Here is a 20,732-nt window from a genome sequence, read left to right on the forward strand (position 1 = left end):
CAGCCCAGCTACAGCAGCTTAGACACAGACAATATGATTTGTCTCACACAACAAGAACTCCAGGTTGGCGTTTCAGGGCTGGTTTGACTGCTAACAGATGTCACCAAGGTCTAGGCTTTTCTGGGTTTCTGCTCCTGCAAGTTGAGCAATATGACAGTCTTGTCAAAATGACAGTCATTGGATTTCCTACTGTGGTATGAGCAGTAGCTTGTTGTATTTAAGTAGTAGGTTTGAAACTTTGTACCTCCTTAAACAAAAAGTTTTATTTCATTTACAATGTACTTTTTGAGGAAAGAAGTGAAAGAATTCCCAGGATAATGGGGAAGACTTTCTTGCAGTGTGTGGTGAGCCTTCACTGTTTTCACTTAAGTCTTAAGGTATTAAAGCTGATAGGAAACTGCTGGGCGAGACTATTGACAAGTGTTACTGTAAGGCGACCTGGTTGGCAGTTTCAGCAGGTGGATGCCCTGCCTTAATGTCGGTGTTTATGGATCTTGTCTCTTCAAACATTTTCCAGAGAAGAATGTTCTGGTCTGTTTGGGTGGGGAGTAAAAACCAAGCCACCAGTGTTCTGGGAGCCAAGTGGAGAAGGGTGCTGGGCGTGGCGGGGAGCAGATCTGTCTTACCATCCAGAGTCGCCTTAGATTTAATACTCCTGCTTTCGGCACATTTCCTACCTCAACCTTCAGCTACGCCTCGCGCCTCAAGTCCAGATCTTCAAATTTACCTTTTCCGGGAGTAAAATGTTCAGGGTGAGGTGGAGGAGGGGCAGCCCAGGAAGGGAGAAGGGATCCATAGATGGATTTTTAAAAGCCAGTCCTCCTGTTTTCATACCCCCCAGCCCGTTTCATAGGTACCTGGCAACTCCTGTTCCCGAGCTTTGTGGAGGAGGGTGGGCGAGGTTCTGTGGCACGGGTGGGCTTACTTCCTGCCTCCTTCCACTTCCTGTTGCCTAAGTATGGCTTCTTCTGTGTCGTGATGTGGTTAAGCTCTGCCCACAGTTTTAGCGCCTTTGTGTCCTGCTCTTAGTGCTTCTGGGTTTATGCCTTTTCTATCTTGCCATTTCAGTGAGAGGGAGGGAAGGTAAGAATCATGTATTCATTCATTCCTGCTTAACTGGAAACGGTGCATGTATTATTTTTCTACAAACTAGGGTTGTACTATACATCTGTCTTTAATCTCTATAAGATTCATTTAAGTAATTTAACATCTGTTGCATATTTAGCTGGTTCTCTCATGTAAAAATGATAGGATAATGAAAATTTCTCGGAAAGGGAATCAGTTTTCAAGGGAAGGAAGGCTCTAGATTTGTTAAAATGTGCAAAGAGCCTTTTTCAAAATATGTCCGTTTAATTTTCAGATTGTGAGCCATGCCTTTAGTGAAGAGGAACATCGAACCCCGGCACCTGTGCCGGGGCGCCCTGCCCGAAGGAATTACCAGTGAACTTGAATGTGTCACCAATAGTACCCTTGCTGCTATCATTCGCCAGCTAAGCAGTCTGAGTAAGTCCTCTCGTTTCTAGGAACAACTTTCTTCTGATTACCAATGGCATTTTGTTAATTTTAATATTAGTGCATTGATTTCACTTCAGTAGTTATGTGATTGTCCAAAGACAAGATTGCAGTGAAAACTTTGAACTACTGAAGTGAAAACTTTGAGGGAAGACCGCCTTCCCCCCTCCTGCATGTCCCAATATGAATGAACTGGCACCCTCTCTGGTCTTGTGACACCAACTTTATGTGATGAAAACGTAGTTAGAATTGACCAATTCGCACATTATTAGATGAGACCAAATGTGTGCATTTACAGCAGTGTTACACACATTTTAAATGTGGATAAAATAATTAGTTTTTTTAAAAAACTAGTGAACTATTTTGTTAAACTTGGACAGGACTGTTTTATTTAAAACATAATTATAGTGAATGTCAACTGTAATTGAAAAATAAAACAATTTTTCAGAGTTAGGAAGTGTATATTATAAACAACTTTTTCTCTAATAAATTGAACAGTTTAGATTAAAAAAATAAAATAAAATGTAATAATGAAAATGAATTCATACATATAATACAGCTGGCGCAGAAGATACTCAATAACCATTTGTTTATTCCAAATGAATCAAAGAATAAAGCCAGAAAGTAGTGAGAGTTGCTGATTTTAGCCTACTAAAAGTAACAATGGAGGTACTGACTTCCAAATTGAAGTCATATGTGATTGTGACAAACATACAGTACCGTCTGTGTATGTATTATATACATAGATTATATAAATAAAAGCAAATCAAACTTAAGGAAGGAAAGACTTTCTCTGTTATTCTGATTTTGAACATTAATATGAAATACCCAAGGAATATTTCATGTTTTAAGACTCAAATATGTATGAAAATGGTTTTTCCATTAAAGCTCTTTGAAGTTGCAGTGTTTTTTCCCTAACTTTTCCATTTATACCGTCATCTGGTTTTCTCACTTCATCCCACTCCTTTTTGGTTTAGATGGTTTATACTGCATTCTGGGTGACAGGTTTTCACAGTTAAATTTTTCAGCAACTCGGTTAATAACTAGAAAATCCTCCACGAAATTTCACGTACTGGTAGTCTCAACGACAGTAGAACGTTTCCTTAAAAAACTCAAGTACTTTGTTTTTAAGAAGAAACACTCCGGATAGATAAGTGTGTTTTAAAAGAATTGTAGTGCATTATTACTCATTAATTTTTAATATATCTATAATCATTGGCTAAGGCACAAATAACTTGGAAATTACGTTAATGTATTTTAAAATAGATTTCTTCTGGAATCTAAACTAATTACAATTGATTTTTGGTAGTGGTTGTTGATAAAATGTGTAAATTCGTATAATTACAGGAAGATACCTTGCAAATTATTGAAGAGTAAAATGTTTCTGTTTGCATTCATGTATTTTTGTAAGAATGCTTTAGTATCCTGTTTTTATGGCTGAAATATCTATTGGCATAGAGTATAAGTGATGAAAACCCACACAAACTGTTAAAGTTTTAATAGTCGAGCTGTGGCTCATACTGAAATACCCAGCATTGTGTTACGTGGGTCATGTTTATGGTGCCTGCTTGGCCACTGTCACTTGTAAGTGAGACAACCCACACAGTGTATTTGTTCCTCCACACTGCACTTGTAGGCAGGATAATAACAGCCCCTCCAGACATGTCCACATCTTAATCCTGGAACCTTCAGATATGCGGATATACATGGCAAGGGAATTAAGGTTGCTAGTCAGCTAACCTTAAGAAAGGAGATTATACTGAATTCTCCAGGTGGGCCAGTATCATCACTGGGGTCCTTTAAATGTGGAAGAAGCAGGTAAAAGAATCAGTGTCAGAGTTGTGATGTGACAGACTCAGTGGGCCATTGCTGGCTTTGGCCACGAGCCAAGGCATGCAGGCAGCCTCTGGAAACTGGATTCTCCCCGGAGCCTCCAGAAGGAACACAGCTCTGCCAACATCTTGAGTTAGGCCCAGGGAAACCCATTTCGGGCTTCTGACCGCTAGAACTGTAAGATAATACATGGTGTTATTTTGAGCCACCAAACTTGTGGTGATTTGATGCAGCAGCACTAGGAATGCAATGCACCGCTCAAGCCTTGGTTGTGTTTTATCCACATCGTCCACTGCAGCCTCCCTCACGTGAGGCTGGCCCCGGGTCAGTCAGCCTCCACCAGGCTGCCTCAGTGGATCCCACCCCTGTCTCCACTAGAATTACTTGGGAGCTTTAAAACAAGATGCTGGGAATCCCTCCAGAGATTGTGACTGAAGTGTGCCCCAGAGATGTGGCCTCCGAAATTAGATACCGTGCATCTGGATTGAAGGGGAGCTGGATCGGGCATATTCTTTCAGGAGGTTTGAACTAAGAAACACAGTGAACTTGCTAGTTTATCATGGCCCTCCTGCTGCAGTGTCATCCAGGACTGAAGAACTCGTGATGGCACCTGCAAGCCGGAGTTGTGGAGGAGGCAGAGCTTACAAGTAGGCAGAGGAAGCCGCTTGGTGAGGAACGTGCAGAGAGAAACGGGACCTGAGCATGAGAGAGACCCCAGGGCCCAGCGAGGTGGAGAGCACCTGTCCTGCTGCAAGGGACACCTTTCCAGCTCCCGTTCAAGGGGCCGTGCTTGGGTGTCTTCAGAGCAAAGCCCCTTCCTTCACGTTCCTCGAGTGCATCTGTGCACCTAACCCAGAGAGCCTTTCAGAAAAGGGAGTCTGGTGACATGTTTTAGACAGCTAGGATACTAGGTTATTCATTGGTGGTAGAATAGCAAATTACTGGTCACCAGGTATTCATTTATTAGTGTTTACTCAATATCCCTCTAGGTGCAACATACAGCAAATAAAATCAATTTGGTGCCTAGTTAGAAGTTTAAAAAGCATATACAATTTGACGTGAATATGGTCATAAAATAGGAAATGTATGAAATTATTATGACCTGCTACAACATGGCACATAATAAATGACACCTGCGTTTTGTTTTGTGTTTTTGTGTGTGTGTGTGTGGGGGGGGGTGGTTTCCACTGAGTAGAAATATAGTACAAGAGATGAAGTAAGTTATGTGCAAAATTTTTTTTATGATCTAAAATTGTTAGGGAGATTAAGAATTTAAACGAATGTTTTTGTTATTTTCTAATTTTGTAATTACCAGGTAATTTTAAAGTGAAATTGTAGGAATGCATGACTCTGTCATATTAAAAGTATTTTACTGAGTATTAATCCCCAAGATAATATCAAAATAGAATCTATTTTTTCATTCTGTTGAGTATCTGGAACATTAAGGATATGACCCTAGACTGGTCATACTTGCCTGAGCAGCTAAGACTTGCCCTGGGAGACCTTCTGTGGAATCCAGAGTAACTGATTCTCTGGTGGGTCTAGGGAAGGAAAGCAGACCAGGAGGCCAGAAGGAATTTCTTTGGTCTTTTTTACAAAGGAAGACTAACAGTTGAGGCCCTGGATCCCCAGATCATTCTCTGTCTCATCTAGGGGCAGTTCAGGGTGGTGAGGATGGAAATGAGGCATAAAGCCAGAGAAGAATCTGGGCCTAGATACCAAATAGACCTCTAACGGCCCTACGACTCTACTTAGTCTTGGGGGAATCTATAGGGTTTTTTGTGTTTTTTTTTTTACCAATTACCATGTTCACATTACATCCAAGTTAGATGTTTGATTTTAAAGGGCCAGAAATTTTGTCAGCATTAGACTTTTACCCGGCTTTTTAGGTAATTGAAATCTTTTCAATGAGAAAATATTGTTTGTTGGTAATGAGTTTAGGAACAGTCGTTGAAATAAAGGAGAAAATTTGTAAATTTAAATAGCCTTACAGTTAAAGAAAAAGGATCAAAAGCTTTCAAAGCTTAATCCTATAGGAAAAAAATTAGTCTTCAGTAATTTTCAGATTTTTTTCTTTAAGTGTTACTAACTCCTAATATGAGTGATTTTCAGGGACTCAGAGGGGGAAGGAAAGCCGTTTTTTAAAAACAGTTTTGGTTAATAGCGTATTAAAAAAATCCTCGATTTTATCGCTATGGAATATTGCTATTTTTTTTCTTCAAATAATGACAGTTTAACATAGCAATTAACATTAAATCAGGAGTGTTTTTTCATCATTTTCTTGATTAATAATCTGAACGTTCTCATTCCTATCAGCTAGTTGCTCAGTTAAAATTATAGTATCTTGCAATCACATTCCTACTGATATTATAATGTAGTTTTAATGTAATTTGTTTAAAAAAGGAAATGAGAACAGGGCATTTGCGCAAAGGTTCACAAAAGTTCTTTTTAATATGTCATAGATTGTTTTTTACCCTTCTCTAAGTTCTTGTAATAATAACTGCCTTCCTTTTCCCCTCTGAAGTCCCCCAAGATGTCACAAAGGAAGGAGTTGGAACTTTAGTGCATCCCAAGGTTTTTGGTTATATTTGATGGTACTAATAAGAGCATATAGAGAACATATAGAGCACAGGGAAACACAAAGGAAACAAATTACAAAAGTTTCATTAATCAGAGAAAATCATTGATAACGCTTTGTATATATTTTTATAAAATTGGTATTTCCTTATATATACACTTTGTAGCCTATACTCAATATGTAGTAGACATGTTTGTTGATTCTTCTAAGACACATTTTTTAATAGCTAGAGTGTATAGTATTATATTGATATGCCCTAATTATTTACCATTTTCCTATTGTTGGACATGTACATTGTTTCTTTATTTGGGAGGGGAACTATCATAAATTCTTGTATAAAATTGGCATACACAGATACCTCTGGTTCTTTCTGGCATCTTTTATTTTTAAGATTTCTTATATCTTACAAGTCATCCACCTTCCTCATAAAGAGCAAAGGTAGTTCTTATAAATGGTCCAAAATTTTGAGACTCCATTAATTTTAACTATGCCTCTTTATTGAAAAAAATTATTACAAATTTGATTTTTCCATTAATTTTCATGTTTCAAGTAATTGTGTAAGAGAAAGGAAGTCTGTTTTCTTCTCACAGATTTTAATAAGTGATTAATATTTTAACTAATACTCCTTCTGGTGCACATTATGTTTCATATCAAATCAAATGCTGAAAAAACATAAAAATGCTTCTTTAACAGACTGCACTGTAATACATTTGCTTTATGTAATTGGATCAGAAATTGGGAGTTGTATGAATTGATTGTACTGAGTACAGTTCTACTCAGAATAGAGATTTAAATATTTTTAAGGCATGCACTGAATAGATTTCGTGGATGTTTTCAGCCCAATGGGATTTGGGGGCGGTGGAGAGGGGAGATTCAAAGAGATAGATCACAAGTATGTTCCCGTGCAGGTTAAGGGTGTGTTAAGAGGAAATGTATAGATGTTATCTGGACAGAAGTTTACTGGAAGAAGCAGCAGGAATTTTTAAAATTTTAATGCTTCAAACTGAGATACTTGTATTTCTCATGAACAAAAATAGAAAGAAAGTGAAGGGGGGTAAGAAGTGATGTATACATAGGAAACTATAAAAGTTCTGTCAGCAGGGGAGTTGGAGACAAGTGTCATAAGAGTGCCGTCCCCACCAAAGGCAGAATTGTTGGTAATGCAAGCACTTTCCCAAGCCATTGATTGACCTATAATATCAGAAATACTTCCTTACAGGCTCTATAGGAGTAATTATGAGTTAAGTTGTTTTTCATTCCTCCCTTCCCGAGATAGGTTTCAACATAGCAGGATATAAACATAGAATAATTCTTAAGAGCACAGGTTGGAGAATGTTCAGTCCTGCCTTAGTGGTAAAGTGTCTTAAGTGATTTATAGATTTTTTTTCTGCTTGTTTTGATTTACACTGTTATTAAAGTAGACCATCTAAAAACTTTGAAGGAAGATTTTAAAGTTTTTTAAATATTTTTTCTAGAAATGTACTCTGATCATTCTCATATCAGGTACACGATTGTGATTACCAGCAGCCTAAAGTAGTATTCTTCCGTAAAGCATGCTCTTTTATAGGAATAAACATTCTCTACTTCAGTCTGAAACTGTGGAAAGCGAAACCATAGGTAAGGGGGGAACTACCTGTATATATGCCAGGGGTGCCAAAAAAATGAATATACATTTTAAGAGATGTTATCTGTGTATTACTTTTCGAAGTTGAATTGAATTACGGTAACAATGTGTAGTATGACGTTCGCTCAAAAGATGGCTTTAATCAAATGAATGCTAGCGTCACAATGCGACAGACAGGCAGGACGGTCAAAGAAAATGGCGGAAACACGTTTGTCATTTGAGGAGCACAAGACCATTTTGAAATGCTATTTGAAATTTGAGAACGTTGTAGAAGTACAACAGTGGAGGCGTGAGTATGCAACAGAACCTCCAACTTAACACCCCTTGACTTCTACCTACGGGGAACTTTAAATGATGTGGTGTACTGTAGAAAACTGGCTACAATGCCAGTACTTCAGGAAAAAAATTGAAGCAGCATGTTCAGTGATACAAGTGGACACTTTGGTCAGCGTTACTCAAGCAGTAGTTCACCGTAATCAGAAGTGTCTAGACACTGATGGTAACCACTTTGCGTACCTCTTGTAATGCAAAAGTCAAACGTGACTAGTATTCATCTTTTGTTCTTGGTATATATTGAGTATTACAATTTTAATACAATTATTTTCCTTTCTTAAAATATGTGTACATTTTTTTGGCATCTTCTGTATATGCACGCATGCACACACATGCACACACAGACACAATGGAATATTCAGCAATGGGAAAGTAGGAAATTCCACCATTTGTGACATGGATGAACGTAGAGGGCATTATGCTAAGTGAAATAATTGAGACAGAAAAAGACAAATACTGTATGATCTCATTTATATGTGGAATCTAAAAATAAGTTGAACTCATGGAAACAAAGAGTAGAATGGTTATTACCAAGAGAGGAGCTGAGGGAGGTGGGGGAAATGGGAGATGCTAGTCAAGGGTAGAAGTCTTTAGCTATGATATGAATAAGTTCTGGGGATCTAATGTATAGCAAGGTAACTATAGTTTAAAATACGGTATTGTATATTTGAAATTTGCTAAGGGAGTGGATCTTAAGTGTTCTTACTGGTGATGATGTGTTAATTAACCTAATGACGGTAATCATGTCACAGTGTATGCATATCAAATTATCACACTGTACATTTTAAATACATACAATTTTATTTGTCAATTATACCTCAGTAAAGCTGGAAAAAAGTCATATGACAGTAGAACACCTCCCTTTCCCCCACACCTTACCAATACATCACTAAAGGCCTGCATACCCCAGGTTCTTTTACCCATGTGATGATTGGCTTTCAATTAAAAAAAAACAAATTAAAAAGCATATTACAGAGCAAAAAGCAAAAAAGTTTCAAGAGACAGAATAAGCATCAGAACCAAATTGAGATATGTCAGGGATGTTGGAATTATTAGATCATGAATGTAAAATAAATATGATTAATATGCTAAGGGCTCTAATGGTAAAGTAGAGAACTTTCAGGAATTGATGGGTAATGTGAACAGAGATATGGAAATTCTAAGAAAGAATAAAAAAATACATTAAAGGAAAGCATGAACGAGGTGAACAACATGCATGAAGAAATAAGGAATTTCAACAAAGAAATTGAAAACCCTTAAGAAAAAGAAGAAAAATACAGTATTAGATATAAAGAATTCACTTGATGGCCTAATAGCAGACTGAGCATAAGCAGAAGAGATCAGTGAGCTTGGAGACAAATCAATAGGAATTATCCAAACTGATTCACAAGAGAAAATGAATAAGGAAAAGACAGTAACAGAACATTCAAAATATAGGCCAATATCAAATGGTTTAATACATATGTAATTGGAGTTCCAGAAAAAGAGGAGAGAAGGAGAATAAGGCAGAAGAAATATGGATGAGAATTTTTTAATATTGATGATAGATATCAACCAGCAGATCCAAGAAGCTCAGCAAATTTCAGGAAGTATAAATTAACGAAAACCACATCAGGTCACATCATAATATTTCTAAAAGAAGAAAGATAAAGAGAAAATCCTAAAAGAAGCAAGAGGACAAAATAGGGCGGGAACAATTTTAGGATTGACAGCTGACTTAATCATCAGAAACAGTGGAAACCAGAAAACAGTAAGTAAAATGTCAAAAGAAAAAAAATGGATGTACGTCATCAAAATGGCGGCATGAGGTAAGCCTCTGTAAAGCTCCCCTGGAATTTACAACTAATTGAACAACAATAACTCCACAAAGGACTCACTGCACAGCAGACAGGCAAGACAAAGAGGCCCACTACTGAATTCACCTAAAGGTGGGCGAATCGCACGAGCGGGGGAGTAGAGACAGGAGAAGTGCGGAGACGGAGCCGTGCAGACACAGACCTAGCTCAGTGCTCCGAGCTCGCTGCATCCTGGAACTACCGCAGCTGTGGGAGAGGGAAGAACTCGGACTGCTAGGGCTCCATTTATGACCCACAAGGCTGAGGGGACAGCATATAACACAGCTGAATGCAATGCTCACGGCAGAGACCTCGGAGAAAAGACTGAGGGAAGAAGGCTGAAAACGGTGGTTTAAGCCCTCACTGCCAAGCAGAGAATGGAAGCCTTAGGCACTGAGACTAGCCGCCCCCTCCCTACCCTCCCAAAGCTCTCCCCGCCCCCACCTGCCCGGTGCTAGAAACAGAACAGTAGCAGTGTCAGATCAAAAGAACAGAATATTTGCTGTTTTGAGAACTGTGGACCGCAGACACAGATTTGCAGCCCAGCTAGTTCCGGCGAAGGGGAGGGAGCTGTGGAAACAAGACCAGCTGTCATGGTGGTCACCGCCATTGCTCTAGGTCACCTCTCACAACTCACCCCGCCCCTGGCCCCACCTGTCTGGGCAGATCCCTGCAGGAGTAAACAGAACTGCTGAAACATACGGGCTCTGCATCTGATGCAGGAAGAGCTTTGGAACTTCAAAAATTCTCCTCATACCAACACGGACACTGTGCCCTGTGACCCAGGCGAACTATTAACAGAGGAGAAGCCCATCTCCCAGGGAACCCCCCCCCCCATTGGGTGAGAAGCTGGAATAGTGCAGAGAAAACATAGCACTACCATGTGAGAGAGAAAAAAAGGCTGTAGTCGGAGAGAAAATAAAACATTCTACCAACAAGTGCTAGAAAACGAAAGATCTCTTCCTATCAACCTGTTGCAGAAGCCACTCCTGTAGATGTCTAGGAAGAGAAATAATAAATCAGTAATTGCCATGAATAACCAAGGCAACAAAACAACTCAGAAAGAAAGTGAAAAGTCTCCAGAAAAGGAACTTAAAGATATGGAAATATGTGACTTAAATGACAGAGAATTCAAGATTGCAGTTATGAAAAAACTCAACGAGATGCAAGAAAACACAGAAAGGCAGTTTAATGAACTCAGAAACACAATCAAAGAACAGCATGAGCATTTTATGACAGAGATTGAAATTTTTAAAAAGAACCAAATAGAATTTCTGGAGATTAAGAACTCAATAGAAGAAATTAAGAATGAAATAGCCAGCTTAGGTAGTAGAGTTGACCAGATGGAGGAAAGAATCAGTGACATCGAAGATAGAAACATGGAAATGACAGATGGAAGAAGAAAGAGACTTGAGACTTAAAAGAAATGAAAGAACTCTATGAGAACTTTCTGACTCCATCAGAAAGAGCAATATAAGAATAATGGGCATACCAGAAGGAGAAGAAAGAGAGAAGGGAACAGAGAATATATTCAAACAAATTGTCGATGAGAACTTCCTGAACTTGTGGACAGAATTGGATCCTCGAATCCAGGAAGCAAATAGAATACCTAATTACCTCAATCCCAACAGGCCCTCTCCAAGGCACATTGTATTGAAGCTGTCTAAAATCAACGACAAAGAAAAAATCCTCAAGGCAGCCAGGGAAAAGAAGACGGTAATCTACAAAGGAAAGCCCATTAAATTATCATCAGATTTTTCAGCAGAAACTCTACAAGCCAGAAGGGTGTGGAACCAAATATTCAAACTATTGAAAGAGAGAAATTATGAGCGAAGAGTCATATATCCAGCAAAGATATCCTTTAGATATGAAGGAGGAATAAAGATCTTTCCAGACATACAGAAGATGAGGGAACTTTCTAATACACGACCTGCACTATAAAAAATACTACAGGAGGCTATTCAACCACCGTTGACAGGTACAATTTATGGTAACCAAAATATAAAAACGGGGAGAGTAAAGGCCTGAACCGGAATATGGGAATGGAGAAAGTAAGTGTGCTGAAGAAAATGGAATACTCTAAATATCAAACTTTGTTTTACATAAACTTAAGGGTAACCACTTAAAAAAAAACCAGAACTGAAATATATACTGTAATAAAAGAAGAAACAGAGGGAAACATCATAGAATACCACCACACAGAAATAATAGACAACAACAAAAAGGCAAAGAAACAATGGAGACACAGCCTTACCAGAAAACTAAAGATAGAATGACAGGAAATCCTCACATATCAATAATCACCCTAAATGTAAATGGACTGAACTCACCAATAAAAAGGCACAGAGTAGCAGATTGGATCAGAAAACTAAACCCAACCATATGCTGTCTCCAAGAGACACATCTCAGCTACAAGGACAAGCATAGACTCAAAGTGAAAGGGTGGAAATTGACACTCCAAGCAAATGGTACCAGAGAAAATCAGGTGTAGCCATAATGATATCAGATGAAACAGACTTCAGGGTGAAACAAGAGACAAAGATGGACATTTCATAATGGTAAAGGCGACTATACAACAAGAAGACATAACAGTCATCAATATTTATGCCCCCAATCAGGGAGCACCAAATATACCAAGCAACTACTAACAGAACTAAAGGGAGAAATTGACCAAAACACAATTATACTAGGGGACTTAAATACATCATTGACAGCTATGGATAGATCATCCAAACAGAAAATAAATAACGAAATAGCAGCCCTAAATGACACATTAGATGAAATGGACATAATTGACATATAGAGCACTTCATCCTAAAACATCAGACTATACATTTTTTTCTAGTGTACATGGAACATTCTCAAGAATAGACCATATTTTGGGACATAAAATCAGCCTCAGCAAATTTAAGAAGATTGAAATCATACCAAGCATATTCTCTGATCACAAGGCTTTGAAATTGGATATCAACTGCAAAAAGAAAGCAGGAAAAAACACAAATACATGGAGATTAAACAACATACTTTAAAGAATGACTGGATCAAAGAAGAAATTAGAGGAGAGATCAAAAGATACATAGAAACAAATGACAATGAAAATACATCCTACCAAAATTTTTGGGATGCAGCAAAAGCAGTTTTAAGGGGGAAATTTATATCATTACAGGCCTATCTCAAGAAACAAGAAAAACCCAAATAAATAACCTCATGTTACACCTTAAAGAACTAGAAAAAGAAGAAGTGAAACCCAAGGTCAGAAGAAAGGAAATAACAAAAATCAGAGCAGAACTAAATGAAATAGAGAATAAAAAGACAATAGAAAAAAATTAATGTGACAAAGAGCTGGTTCTTTGAAAAGATTAACAAAATTGACAAACCCTTGGCTAGACTCACTAAGATAGAAAGAGAGAAGACACTAATTAACAAAATCAGAAATGAAAAAGGGAAGTTATCATGGTCACCACAGAAATACAAAGGATCATCCAAGAATACTATGAAGGACTATATGCCACCAAATTCAATAACCTAGAAGAAATGGACAAGTTCTTAGAAACATATAGCCTTCCAAGGCTGAACCATGAAGAACTGGAAAATCTAAACAGACCGATCACCAGTAACGAAATTGAATCAGTCATCCAAAACCTTCCCAAAAGCAAAAGTCCGGGACCAGATGGCTTCACTAGTGAATTCTACCAAACCGTCAAAGAGGATCTAATACCAATCCTGCTCAAACTCCTCCAAAAAATTGAAGAAGAGACAGTACCCCTAACTCATTTTATGAGGACAACATTACCCTGATACCAAAACCTGGTAAAGACAACACACACAAAAAGAAAACTACAGACCAATATCTCTGATGAATACAGATGCAAAAATCCTAAACAGAATTCTAGCAAATGGAATACAACAATGCATTAAAAAGATTAGTCATCACGACCAAGTGGGGTTCATCCCCAGAGCACAAGGATGGTTCAACATCCACAAATCCTTCAATGTGATACATCACATAAACAAAATAAAGGACAAAAATCATATGATTATATCAATTGATGCAGAAAAAGCATTTGACAAGTTACAACATCCATTTATGATGAAAACACTTAATAAAATAGGTATAGAAGGAAAATACCTTAACATAATAAAGGCCATATATGACAAGCCCTCAGTTAATCTCATAATTAATGGTGAAAAACCGAAGCTCTTTGCTCTACGTTCAGAAACACAACAGGGCTGTCCCCTATTACCTCTGCTTTTCAACATAGTGTTGGAAGTCCTTGCCAGAGCAATCAGGCAAGAGAAAGAAATAAAAGCCATCCAAATTGGGAATGAAGAAGTTAAATTGTCACTCTTTGCAGACAACATGATGCTATGTATATAGAAAACCCTAAAGACTCCACCAAAAAGCTATTAGAAACAATCAACGAATACGGTAAAGTTGCTGGCTACAAAATCAACATACAAAAGTCCATTGCATTCCTATATACTAACAATGAAATCTCAGAAAAAGAAATACAAAAAACAATTCCTTTTGCAATTGCAGCAAAAAGAATAAAATACCTAGGAATAAACTTAACCAAGCAGGGCACGCAGGCAGAGGCACACCAGAGAAGGGATGTTTTGTCCTCCTCTGACTACTTTTCTTTCCCCAGTGAAACGAGAAGCAAGGTCATCAGCTCAGTGGGGAAGTTTGAGGTGGAAAGAGATGATATGAAATAGGCACTCTAAGAGCAGGAAAACTAATTCCGTAACAGGAATCATAGCAGGACTGCTGAGCAACAGAAAGCTCACCTGAGACTTCCAAATTTGTGTCCTCAGTTCAGACCTGTCCCCGAGATTTCAAACTTGCACATACAACTGCCTGCTGGCCATCTTCACTTGGATTTCTAACGGTCATCTCAAACGCAACATGTCTAATAGTGAAGTAATGGTTTCTTTCCTCTCTTTGCCGCCCCTCTTTTCTATTAGCAAATGGGAACGCTACTCTTCCACTTGCTATTGATTTGTCTTTCCCTTCTGTCATACCAGCTATTTTCAAGATATGTACCAAATCTGTACACCTGTTAGCAACCCCACTGCTGTTCTTCTAACCCAAGCCACGAGGTCTCCCACTGCTCTGCAGGAGCCCCTGTCTGACCCCCCACCCGCTTTGCGCTAGTCACCTACCCCTGAAGGGGAGGGCATTTATTTCTCTGTCCTCTTCTCCCACCTGTCCCTCCACTCAATGGGCTCCTTGGGGCTGCTCTCCACCCAAGCGTGTTTCTGCCTTCTGCCTCGACGGTGTCTCCCCAGATACCCACATGGTTCCCGTATCACTTAGGTGGCATTTAGTGGCCAAGTACCAACCTCTTTCTACCACTCTCTCTTCCCTTCCTGTCATATTCTCTTCATAAGGCTTATCATCACGTGACACATCGTCTGCCTGTTTGTTGTCTGTGTAGGATGCAAGCTTTGTGGCCGTATTCACTGCTGTATCTTTAAGTGCCTGGTAGACAGTGGGTGCTTAATAAATATTTGCTGAATAAACTGACAGCAAATATTTAATAATCAACATCTTTTATTTTAGATCTTATAAAATGCTTAGAGTATTATAAAGAAGTATATTAAAAAGTGCACTGTAGTTAACTATGGGTCACATTTTTTACTTTTTATTTTTCTGAGTTTTCCAACTTTTCTACTATGAGCATGTATTACATTTATACTCAGAAAGACACTTCAAAGAATTAGGGTGTAATACTGTGTTTTCTGACTTTTATACAGGCTTATAAACACAGCAAAGACAAAAGAAATCAAAATGTTAGCAGCAGATGTCCTAGATTGGACTTTGGGCCATTTTTCCTACTGTTTACTTTTCCATATTTTCTATACATATAAGCATGAATTGCTTTCATAGTAGAAAAAAACAAAACTTTAAAAACAAAAAAACAAACTTAAGGCCCACTAATTATGGCTTGTTATTTTGTGGATTTTATTACAAGTACTATAATAAAATTTCTTTTTTAACTTTTTATTTTGAAATGATTTCAGTCTTACAGAAAGCTCAAACACAGTACAAAGAATTTTCATAAACTTTCACCCATATATTATTTTACCACACTTTTTTTTAACTCAGAGACTCCTCTTTTCCACCTACCCTCCTTTCTCCTCCTGCCTCTTCCCCAATGTGTGTGTGTGTGTGTGTGTGTGTGTGTGTGTGTGTGTGTGTACATATATATCCTTTAATCTGGAACAGTTCCTCAGTCTTTGACTTTTGTGACTTGATATTTTTGAAGGGAGTCAGCCATTTATTTTGTGGAATGTCCCTTGGTCTATATCTTCTGATGTTTCCTCATGATTAAATCAGATTTAGGATATGGCAGGACTATCAAAGTGACGACACAAATTGTCTGCTTGTCCCATAAATGCCCGTGTTAATTTGGATCACTTGGTTAATGTTTTGTCTGTAGGTTTTGCTAATGTGAAGTCCTGTCGTCCAGTCCTTCCCCCACCCCAACCCCGCCCCAGTGTAATTAATTACTAAGTATCTATGGGAGACACTTGGAGACTATGTAATATAACCTGTTCCCATCCCACCTCTACCGGCTAGTCTGAGCATCCATTGATGACTCTTGCCCGAAACACATTATTGCAGTAGTGGCAGACTGGTGATTTGTGTCCTTCCCTAATTTCTTCTACATTTACTACTTGGAATTCTGCTGTAAGTGCTTTCACTTCTTTCCTGATTATTCATTCATTCATTCATTTATAGCCGTATGGACTCGTGGATTCTTATTTTATTGTATGAGTTATAATCCGTTATCTTTATTAGGTATTTTCATGCTCACATTTTCCCAGATTTGGCCAGGTGGAGCCCTTTCAGGCTGGCTCCTGTGTCCTTTTGATATGTCCTCACCACTCTCTGAGTATTTCTTTACTTTTTCTTTTTTTTAGAAAAGCACCGTAAGACATTTTAAGCTCATCATGTACTTTTCCACCTTCAGCCCTAGAACTAGTCATTTTCCAAGAAGACACATTTCTTTTAGTGGAGAATGAAAAGCCAAAATCTTGACAAACCGAGATCTAGGTGCTAGATGTGTGTGTTAAAATTTCTGAAGGACCTTGTTATGACTGGTTTCTTGTTCCACAGGAAGGGACTCATAACAGACACACTGGTTGTTTCCACTGAATCTTAAATACAATTGAAAATCCATGCGTAATTTTATGCTTTGGTAGTGTGGAGGCATACTTCTCGACCTGACATACTTGGACACAAGTTCAAATGGTCCTAATAAATCCACACAGGATTCTTTGTCACTAAAGAATGAATAAATTGCACTTACCTGAGTGTGGTCCTTAAATCAATTCAAAATTATTGTAATTTAGTTATAAATAGACTTGTCATTGAAAGTGAGTAAAATCAAGCTTTGCAAATGAGTTGCTGTTTGCAAAACCGAATACTGTAATTGCAACATTTTATTCTTGTTCATCAGTAAATATAGTTCCTTCTACTTTCTTCTCTTTAGTCACTTGTCAGCTTTCAGCAGCTGGCGAAAGCTTTGGTATGCAAGTCCTTAATTTCTGTTTCTTTTTATAAATCGAGAACTTCTAATGGGAGTATAGTATCAATTGCATTTTTTTTCAAATAAGGTTAAGCCCTGAAGGTAGAATGCACATACTATTTATCCTTTATAACTTATATAGCATATCGCAGAGGGTGGGTTGTTTGTTTGTTTGTTTGTTTGTTTTGATTGATTAATTTTAAGGAGGGCGCAGCTCACAGTGGCCCATGTGGGGATCAAACCGGCAACCTTAGTGTTAGCAGCACCGCACTCTAACCAGCTGAGCTATTCGAGTGTGGTTCTTAACAATAGTTTCTGTGGTTTGAGAATGCTGGAGGGATTTTTGTAAGAGACTGTTAGTTACTCCCATATGCTTGGTGGTATATACTGTCCTTATTAACTAGATTTCTGCATAGCTGAAGGGAAAAGAACGGGATTTTTTTTTGGAGTGGCACTGGAATTTTTTTTTTTTAAACTATGAACGGTCAAGTAGAAAAACATAATTTAGTGGGTTACATTTGGCTATGTCTGACATTCAAAATCAACCACTGATGGACTTGGATTTAAAGCATTATGGAACGCGGTGTTTGTCTACAGATCATCCATTTGACGGGGCAGACTTTTCCCCAAATGGGCTTCATAAGACAGTAGTTATTAGGTGTTTCCAGGCCCAGTCAGTTTGAAAACATGGTACGCTAGATGCTTCCCTGGCATTCCTAATGCACATTAGCACAGTAGAGATTTTGTGATGCCCCAAGGCATAGAAACACATTTAATCTTTTTAGCCCAGCATTTCCCAGACTTTACTTGAACAGGGAGCCTCTGTTGGGTGTGTAACCTGTTAACAGGAAAACGCTGGAATATACCGTGTGTTTCAGTGAAGAGATACTCACCAAGCACTGGCTCAGCACAGTGCCGAGCTAACAGGCAGAGTTCATACCTTCAGAGAGCTTAGGATTAGAGTTATATGATGAGGTCTGTGATTGGGGTATGTGTAGGGTATTGTGGGAACACGGAGAGGGGCACCTGACCTTACAGAACTCAGTCCACATCCTGAAGGATTGATTTTCAAGTTAGTGCATTTTTATTCATTTATTCCAAAATCTTTTTGAGCCTCTATTATGTATAAGCCAGGCATGCCCTAGACCTTGGGGATTGATACAGGACCGAAGAGAGCCCTTGTCCTTTTGGATCGTGCATTGTCGTGGAAGGAGACTGGAAATGAGATGAATAAGTACAAGTGTATAATTTATTCCATGTTGGTAAGTACTAAGGCGAAAAATGCAGCAGGGAGGAGATAAAGGTGTGTGTGTGTGTGTGTGTGTGTGTGTTTTAAGGTGACTGCCATTTAGCTAGGGTTGCGAGAGAAAGTCTCACTTAGAAGGTGACATTTGGGTAGACCTGGATGAGGTGAGGCAGCAAACCATGTGAATCTCTGGGATTAAAATGGTCCAGCAGCAGGAGCAGGAACAGCAGAAGCCTGAGGAGAGGGGATGTGATCGGCATGTCTGAGAAACAGGAGGAGCCAGTGTCTCTGGAGTGGAATATGCGACGGAGAGGGTGATGGTTGACGAGGCCGGCAAGGTACGTGGAGTTAGAGCACAGCACCTAGGACATTACAAGCTGCTACCTGGCCCTTGGCTTTTATGCTGAGTGAGATGACAGGCATGGAAAATTTGATCATGCAAAGGTGTGTCAGGATCTTTGAGAAAGTGGGGAGGGTTTAGGGACTGCAAGTGATTTTTCTGATTGGAGCACAAAGAAAGGGCAGAGATGAGGTGCCCAGGGCCTTCTGTATCCCACTGAGAGGCTTAGATTTTTATCTTGAGATGATGAGGGACAATGGGGGATTTAAATAGAAAGGACCCAGTCCAATCTTGCTTTTCGAAGGAACAGTTAGCAGCAGTATGAGAGTGGGAGGCGAACCTGAAAGCAGAGAAAACAAAACTGCTGATGTAATTCAGGAGGGAAACAAGGAGGGTGTGAGCTAAGAGGGTGGCGGGGATAGAAGTGATGAGATTCGGTGTTCTGTGAGCTGTAGAGGGAGGGGGCAGTCACAGGTGGCGCTGTTTTTTGCTTGGGCTTCATTTTGGATGGTTGATGCCTTTCAACATGGGCCGTGCAGGTTGGAGTCAATGTGAAAATGAATTCGTACTAGAGCTTGTACAGGATTGGACATGGACATAACATGGGAGACCTCCATTAGCTAATTAGATACACAGGTCCAGTGCTCAGGAAAGAGTTTATAAGGCAGCAAACATTAATTCCGGATAGCACATCTAGCTCTAGTGTTTAAAAACATATAATTTGAGTGAAGACTTTATTTCTTTGCCTTTTTGGAACTATTTTGTATATTGTAGGGGTGGGAAGTGTTGGCAGAATTTTAAACGACTGCAGGGGACCATACTATAGATACATCGCTTTAAGGAAACAGCTGAAATCTGGAGTCTGGGATTTTTCCCCTATTTTTGGCAGAGGATGGAATGGGTTGGTGTTTTTATTGGTGTATTTCTTTGTTGCTCTTATTTTTTTAAGAGAAAGTTCCGTTTGTTAACACAGTTACACAATTAGAATTTATAAAATCATGCTAATTTTAAATTCATAAGAAATGCTTATCTAGTGTCTATAAGACCACTTAAGCAGCAAAATATTGTAGTTCATTTTATTAAGTAAACAGGAAATTACCAAGTGTCTTGTGGCCTGAAATAATTCCTGGAAGTTGCTAATTTCTAGCCAAGGAAGTTCATGGAAATACATGATAAAAGCGAGGAATGAGAAGTTAAAAGACCAAGTTTTTGTTTCTTCTATTTCTCCCACTTACTAGTCATGAGGTTTGGACAGGACACCTTTCTGGTGCTCAGTTTAGCCATCTGGAAGATGAAAGCAGTAATTCCGTGTTTACCTCATGAGCTCACTCAGTCCTTGAACACGTGTGTGCCAGGAGGCATTGTTCTAGGGCTGGGCTACAGCTGGGACAGACAGACATGGTTCTTACTCTCACAGAGGGTGTGGTATGTGGATTACAGCAGAGTCTGGAAAGTGGAGATGAGAGTACTGTATAAACTGTGAAAAAGCATTACAGTTATTCTGGCTCCAAGGAAGTTTTCTTCCTAGAAGGTTCAGGTTCTCTTTTCATTTGAGAGATAAATTGATACAATACGCAAATAAAAAAAAATGGTAGGTCTACACATGGACCTTACACCCTTCACAAGAGTTAACTCAAAATGGACCACAGACCTAAATATAAAACTATAAAACTCTTAGAAGAGAACATAAGAGACTATCTGGATGACTTGTAGTGATGACTTTTTTAGATATAACACCAAAGGTGTAACAAATGAAAGAAATAATTGATAAGCTGGATTTCATTAAAATTAAAAACTTCTGCTCTGCAAAAGACACTGTTAAGAGAATAAGAAGACAGCCACAGACTAGGAGAAATATTTGCAAAGGACATAATCTGATGAAGGGCTATCCAAACA

At 38.7% G+C, this 20,732-nt stretch overlaps 1 protein-coding gene across 1 annotated transcript in view; it reads left to right on the forward strand.

Annotated features, from left to right (window-relative positions):
• Positions 1-20,732, forward strand: part of WASF3 (WASP family member 3) — an 85,435-nt gene that overhangs the window by 40,074 nt on the left and 24,629 nt on the right. The window contains 1 exon segment of the mRNA XM_019736523.2: positions 1,361-1,503. Within this exon segment, the coding sequence (XP_019592082.2) occupies positions 1,371-1,503 (133 nt within the window). The 5' untranslated portion in view covers positions 1,361-1,370.

This window comes from Rhinolophus sinicus, linkage group LG04, assembly GCF_036562045.2.
Source record: "Rhinolophus sinicus isolate RSC01 linkage group LG04, ASM3656204v1, whole genome shotgun sequence".
Lineage (NCBI taxonomy): Eukaryota > Metazoa > Chordata > Mammalia > Chiroptera > Rhinolophidae > Rhinolophus > Rhinolophus sinicus.